Source organism: Sinocyclocheilus rhinocerous, unplaced genomic scaffold (genome assembly GCF_001515625.1).
Source record: "Sinocyclocheilus rhinocerous isolate Xijiao unplaced genomic scaffold, SAMN03320098_v1.1 scaffold2193, whole genome shotgun sequence".
Lineage (NCBI taxonomy): Eukaryota > Metazoa > Chordata > Actinopteri > Cypriniformes > Cyprinidae > Sinocyclocheilus > Sinocyclocheilus rhinocerous.
In genome coordinates, this window is record NW_015650734.1 from 1 (window position 1) to 7865 (window position 7865).

At 36.6% G+C, this 7865-nt stretch overlaps 1 protein-coding gene across 1 annotated transcript in view; it reads right to left on the reverse strand.

Moving 5' to 3' along the window:
• Window positions 1–1774: 1774 nt before the first annotated feature.
• LOC107712563 (atlastin-2-like) overlaps window positions 1775–7865 on the reverse strand; it is a 6689-nt gene continuing 598 nt past the window's right edge. The window contains exons 2-7 of the mRNA XM_016517871.1: window positions 5250–5482; window positions 4340–4474; window positions 3203–3307; window positions 3042–3131; window positions 2119–2211; window positions 1775–2039 (exon numbers count right to left, since the gene is read on the reverse strand). Of these exons, the coding sequence (XP_016373357.1) occupies window positions 1884–2039; window positions 2119–2211; window positions 3042–3131; window positions 3203–3307; window positions 4340–4474; window positions 5250–5482 (812 nt within the window). The 3' untranslated portion in view covers window positions 1775–1883. The remainder of the gene's footprint in view (window positions 2040–2118; window positions 2212–3041; window positions 3132–3202; window positions 3308–4339; window positions 4475–5249; window positions 5483–7865) is intronic.

A 7865-nucleotide genomic window follows, 5' to 3' on the forward strand; every position in this document is an offset into this window, starting at 1 on the left:
TATTTTATAATATTATTATAAATTGTATATATACAATTTAATACATTTCAATAAATCACATTCACACGACATGCAGGCAAACAAATAAAATACTTAATTCTAATAATGAACTATGCATTAGATGTAAGTGTGTGCGTGTGTATGTCACTCACCTGTGCAGTGCGTGCCGTTGCCACGGTAACCGCGCTGACACACACACCTGTAACTGCCCAGTGTGTTCTCACACTCGCCTCGGCCGACACACACATGCTGCTCCTCCACACACTCGTCCACATCTGAGAAACAACATCATCATCTGTTCATTGCATCTCTCTTTAGTTGAATTACACACTCTTACAGGATTTACAACAAAAATCCATCAGGTAATGCAGGTAAATTCAGCAAAAATTCATCCGGTAATGCAGGTAAATTCAGCAAAAATCCATCAGGTAATGCAGGTAAATTCAGCATGCAGTAAGTCATGAGCAAACATAAGTGAGCTTTCAGAGAGATGAAACTCAAAAGGATGAGCTCAGCAACTACCTTCACATATAAGAAAACCTGGACACTGAGCACCTGAGAGACAGACAGACAGATTAAATCAAGCCGCTGGTTAACAACAGCCAAAGCTTTACACTGCACATGAACACCAGCATGCAACTGAATCAATGACATGACATCTTCTCAGATATTACTGCATTAATGGATATCAATTGAAAATGCATTCAAAAATGGCATTCAAACTTTGCATAATTCCAATGTTAAATATTTTTATTGCACAATTTTGTGGCAAAAAAGTAAAACATGTTAACAAAGTCCTGAGAATGAAGAAAACATCTCATCTCATCTCATCTCATTTTTAGAGTCATCAAATAAAACCTTTTCTTGAAAACAGTATAAATGTTTTCAAAAACATATGAACTAACAGGAAAACATTTAATTTCTAATAACTAAGCAGCAGGGTTATTACTGTAAATTATACTAACCAAAACTAAAACCATAAAACAATTTTGTTACTTAGAAATAAAATAAACTTTAACTGAAATGAAATATTTATATTATAAATGAACTATTAAATTATTTTATTTAATCTAGTTGCCAATGAAACATTTCTCATTTTTAGATAAACTAGATGTACTAAAATAACTTAAATCAAAACTTAAATAAAAATTAATGAAGAACTACATTAAAAAAACTAATAAAATCTAATAAAAATGACAAAAACATACTACTAATTTACTAAAACTTTAACTAAAATGAAAAAAATGTACAGAAAATATGGAAATACAAACAAAATCTAAATTATTAATAAAAACTCGATACTAAAGTAACCCTGCGTAGCACATGCATGTAAAGTAGATTTTTAAAAGATTTCTCTTTATCATAACATCTGTCGCTCTCGCTCGACTCTACGTTCAGACACAGAGCGAATGATAAAGCAGCGCAAGATATACGGGTTAATACTACGATCACAGACAGACAGACAGACAGAGACACACAGACAGACAGAGACACACACACAGACAGACAGACAGACAGACAGAGACACACAGAGACAGAGACAGACAGACAGACAGACAGACAGAGACACACAGAGACAGAGACAGACAGACAGACAGACAGAGACACACAGAGACAGAGACAGACAGACAGAGACACACAGAGACACAGACAGACAGACACACAGACAGACAGACAGACAGACAGACAGACAGACACACACACAGACACACATAAGACACTCCTTTAATGATTATTTTAAATTTCAGTGATTAATAGCACTGGCCTGCATCATATTTGCGGAAACCCAACACTTGTTTCTTATTAATTTTGAGTGCTGAATTCAAAAGTAGTGTCTGTTTTGCTGGAGCTAGTATTCTCCCGTCATCAGCAGAAACACTGCTTCAAGCAGCGCTCTCACCTCGCAAGCGGCCGTCGAAGTGTGGGTTGGTGGCCACTTTGAGGCCGGGGTGCGGCAGCAGGAAGCAGCTGATGCTGGAGAAGCAGGAGTGGATGTGCTTCCTGACGTTCTGCAGCTCTTCGTGCTGATTCTGTTTGACCTGAGAATCACGGCATGAATCAGCACACGTGATGATAAGAGCAGGAGAAACCAGATTCCTGCGGCGTCACGTGACCCACCTGCAGCCTCTTCTCCAGGAACTTATTTCCTCCATCCAGACCGTAAGCGTGTTCGTACGGGTAACTCCAGTCTCGAATGAGAAACATCAGCGACTGCAGACCAACACAGACACACGGCATCACTGCAGCGTCTCACACACGCGCACGCACACAAGACACACTCTCACACACACACACACACACACACACACACACACACGAGCTGAAAAAGCAGAAGCACATATTATAATACGGAGAGTATTTGCACACTTGAGTCACTTCATTCTGTTTCTAATGCAGTGACATGACAACATCTCAAAAGATTCCTGACACAGTGAGAGACGCACAGAACAGGTGTGACATGCTGAAGATCTAGTGCTGTACACCTGTGACTGCTGTTCATCAGAAATATGTAAACAGATGTGACACACAGCATGATCCTGCAGATGCTGAACTTGTAATTTGACACAGTGTCCTACAATTCAGCTCTCGCAAAGACACTTTTAAACAGAAGCTAACTAAAACTTCAACTAAAGAAAACAACAAAATAAACTGAAATAATACATTTCAGCTAATTGCCAAGGCAACATTCATTATATATACGTAGACGTCTGTAAAAAACAAAAAAACTACCAAAAAAGACAACAAAATTACAAAAAATTTCAAAAAAAGATTCAAAATATACAAATAAATCAAAAGTGATTCAAAACATTAAAAACTATAACAGCATCTCAGTTCTGCTAAAATTAATGGCATCGATCAGATGTGTGTGAACACAGACCAGCAGTCACATCGTTATTTACAGCAGATGATCCCAATTAAAATTAGCCATTTAGAGCCACATGACAAACTTAAATGCTAAAATAATGCACTATTCATACTGATGATCATTTCACCAGCACCTGTGAAGAATAAATCAGTGCTCCTCTATTTGATACTTTGACATTCAGCCGTTTTAAGTGTGTTTTTCTGTCACGTCTCACCTGAAGATGCTGCAGATCGTCTTCTTGAACGTTTTGGGACAAGTTATAGACCTGCGCATAAAAACAGGAGCATCAGGACACTGCATGCTCTCTTAGCGACGCACACGTGACGCGTGTCGTACCTGTACGGAGCTGGTCATGGTGCTGAGGGCGAACAGTGTGGCGCAGTCTTTGACGGTGGACTGACTGTCAAACGCTCCCTGCGTGTCCAGAAGCAGCACAGCCACCTGCGGACACACACACGGTCACGGGTAACTGAGCCAGAACACGCCTGACCGCACACACACACACACACACACACACACACGGAGCAGCTCGAGGCACAGAATGAGTGAAAATCGAAAAACTGTCTGCTACAGCCAAAAGAGCACAATCTACTGTTGTAGGTAAAAAATAAGAAATAAAAATAAATAAATTGCTAAATAAATATTCATATTAACAATAAATAATAAATATTGATAATTAATCAATTTTAAATAAATAATCAATAATAAACAATAAATAGTAATACATACTAAATGTAAAATATAAATTAATAAAACAATTTTAAAAATATTTAATAAACAAACAAATAATAATCAATACATAATACAAATAATCAAATTATAAATAATAATAAATAACCAATAAACTAAAAATAAATGATCAATAAATAGTAATGCATTGTACATAAATTTTACAAAAATAAGAATAATAAATAAAATAATGATTAATAATAAACAAATATTTAATAAAATAATAAATAATATTAATACTCAATAACTGACAAATAATAATAATAATTAATGAGTAATAAATATCAATAAGCAATAAATAAAATAAATAAAAAAAATATCAATAAATATTAAATATAAAGCTAATTAAATCATAAAAATTTAGAATTAACAGAGTTTAAAAATTTAAATTTGAATAAAACACTTACTAAAAAAAGATGAAATATTTTTGACTGCAATGTGCGTTTAACTGCATGTAACGTTACCATATCTGATATCAGATATCGACTGTGAATGTGTGGTTAAAATATTGAAATATGTGTCCCTGCAGCACAAAAGCAGTCTTGATTATTTATTCAGCTTTCAGATGATGTATAAGTCTCAATTTCGTAAAATTGACCCTTATGACTGGTTTTGTGCTCCAGGGTCACATATTAGCTTAAAATGACTGTGACTTCAAGACAATATTTCAGCTCAAAGGGGTTCGACTGATGAGTTGCTGATGAGAATATTGTCCGAAGGCGGTGTGATGCGGCTGAGCTTTACCCTGCTGCCGTCTGGTTTCTCCACCACAAACACGTGGCTCCAGGCCTGAATGCCGGTGGTCTCGCGCTCACAGCCGCCCCTCCAGGTGAAGCCCGTCAGCGGCTCGTTGTTCCCACCCAGCCACGCGTCTGAGTCCTGAGACAGACACACAGCATCACAGCTCGCTTCATTGTGTGGGTCTCTCAGCTGATGTGTCCTGTATGTTCAGTCTAAACTCAACAGCACTCTCAACAGCAAAACAAGAGTTTCAGAGCAACACAAAACATCAGTGTTTCACAGTAAAGCGGCTGTGATGGATAGTGAATGGCAATCCGAACCAGAACACATGACAAACCTGAACGCTGCAGTTCCACACTGCTGTCAGATCAGCTCATTGTGTGCGAGCGTCTTTATTTCATGTGCAATTATATGCATATATTGTAATCTCACACAAAGATTTTGTGCGCCGATTCACAAAAGGCCAACATTTATAATAAAGTCAACATTCTCGGTGTTAAAATTATTAGACTTTTTTTTTTTTAATTCCATTTAAATTAAATTTATTACATTAAGAAAATATTTTATTTTTCTTATGTCTGCAAAAGTTCTGTAATAATAATAATAATAATAATAATAATAATGTTTATTCATCAAGGCTGCATTAAATTGCTCAAAAGTGACGGTAAAGAGATTTATAATGTTACAAATTATTTCTATTTCAAATAAATGCTGTTCTTCTGATCTTTCTATTCATCTGTGAATCCTGAAAAATAAAATGCATCAGTTTCCACAAACATATTGTGCAGCACAACTGTTGATAATAATCAGAAATGTTTCTAATAATCAGCATATTAGAATGATTTCTGAAGTATTTTTGATCAGATAAACGCAGCCGTGGCAGGTTTCTCTGTGAAGATGAAGAAGCTCTGACCTGGCTGTACATGTATCTGAGCATGAAGTCCAGCAGGAAGGACTTGCCCTTGCGGAAGGCTCCAGCTACAGACACCACCACCACATGGAGATCCCTCACACGCTCCTGCAGCAGGATCTGCTCCAGCGCCTCCTCGTCCAGAGAGAACTGGTGATGCTCCTCGTCTGCGATGACGATCTGCACGGCTCCAGACGCCTCCGGATCAGAGCAGCTCATCTCCACCCCAGAGACCCCTGCCACAGACAACCACAAAACCAGCACAAAACATCTAGATTTTTAATGCTGTATTATTCAGTATAAAGTGCTTTTCACATGTGCATCAAGTGTGACAAATGTTAATTCGACCATTTTTATATTCCAGCCCGTTGCTATGTCATGCGTCCAAAATTACAACATTTACAAGACTTTACTTTAATTGTAACCAAAATGCATTATAATAAAGGATTTCTTATATAAATATATAATGCATGACAACGTACATTATGAATACCTTTATAATGCATTATACTTCGAGTAAAGTGTTACCCAAAATTCCTTTTTTTTTTTTTCCAGATACATTTGACAAATGTTTTGAACTAGACTATATATTAATTATATTGGTTGCTAAGGAATTTTTGAGAAAATGTGACTGTCAGACTCGGCCGGTACATTACATTTAGAAAACATTAGGTGCATCTTACAGGACAAAATGTTGTTATTTGACAAAATCTGGTTCTATTTTATTTCTTTTCTTAATGACTATAATGTTTTTTTTATGTCTTCATTTTCTAATTTTACTTTTTTATAGAACTGTTGGAGTTTTTGGGTGGAGTTTTCTGTCTGGTTTGTCATTTATTTTTATTTGTACTAATAAAAATATTTATTATATTATGTAGTTATTTTATTAATATTGTTTATTTATTTTACTTTTTAAAAATTACAATATTTTTTCTATTTTCTCTATTTTAATTTCTTCGTGCAATTATTACTTTTATGCGAATATTTGTTTCATGCATTTTTGTTATAAAGTAAGTTTTGTGTGTTTTTGCATTAAAAAAAAAAACGTGCATTTACAAATCATTCTCTACTAAAAGTCCAAATAAAATCAGTTTAACACAAAAACATCTTGAATCGACTGATTAACCTGACAAGGATTTGACAGGTGAAGCCGGTTATTAAAGGGGTCATATGATGTGATTTAAAGTTTTGCTTTCTCTTTGGAGTGTTACAAGCTGATTGTGCATAGATAAGATCCCTGAAGTTGCAAAGACTAAAGTCTCAAAACCAAAGAGATATTCTTTATCAAAGTTAAGACTCTGCCACGCCCCCCTAAAACGGCTCGTTCTAACACGCCCCCACATATCTACCTCACTATGTGGAAATATTAGCACAATGCGGCCCAAATGTGCACGAGGACCTACAATAATGTACAGTATTTGAAAAATAATGTGTTTTTTGAACATTAAAGCATGTCAACATATTCTGTTACACCTAATACACAAAATAATGATCTTTAAAAAAGCATCATATGACCCCTTTAACTAGTAGTTCTGTTCTGTCCAGTAGGTGTAATATAAAGGTGTTTTTCACCACGGTCACTCGTGTAAATCACTGATCAGTGTGTGAACAGAACACACACTCACACACTCACTCACTCACTCACTCACACACACACATACACACTCACACACACACACTCACACACACACACACTCACACTATTTACACCAGGAGAACCTGAAGGAGAGCATGGAGGACGTTAGGGTTTTACTATAGTACAGGTCCCAGAAGTCCTCAGTCTGTCCTAAAAACGAATGCAGTGACCCACATCAGCCCGTCTAAAGTTACCCACAAACACCAGCGCCACAAACCAGTTTAACCTCAAAAACAGCCTCTCTGACACAGAAAAACACTGAAGGCTTCAGGAAACCGTGTGGTTCTGGTAATCTGGATCATCTACAGTGTAATATTTCCAGTGTAATATGCGGTGAGCTTATTTAAAGCCTGAACACACACTCAACACATGCTTTATAATCACACGCATAACATACGAGCTTCAGAAGATCAGTGTTATACAGTCAAAGCTGCTGGAGATGTTATTGTAGTGATCCACTAGTGCAAATCACTTACACAAACAATAACGTTCACTAAATCTCATTCATCTTCATTTATGTCTTGAGGATTTCTCAAAATACCTTGGAATAATTCGTTTCAATTTACTAAGCAGCCAATCATATCCATCATTTTACAGGAAAATAAATACGAATGGTGACTTTATAGTTTAATTAATAACCTATTAATTCAATTAACAAAAAAAAAAAATTTAATTAATAACCTATTCAGCTGAACCGCTGGCCACAAAAGTGAGTACACCCCTAAATGAAAATGTCCAAACTGGGCCCAATTAGCCATTTTCTCTCCCCGCCCCGGTGTCATGTGACTCAGTGTTACAAGGTCTCAGGTGTGAATGGGGAGCAGGTGTGTTAAATTTGGTGTTATCGCTCTCACTCTCTCATACTGGTCACTGGAAGTTCAACATGGCTGCATGAGTGCTGCCGGCACTGGGGAGCTACAGTTCATTGAGGGAACCATGAATGCCAACATGTACTGTGACATACTGAAGCAGAGCATGATCCC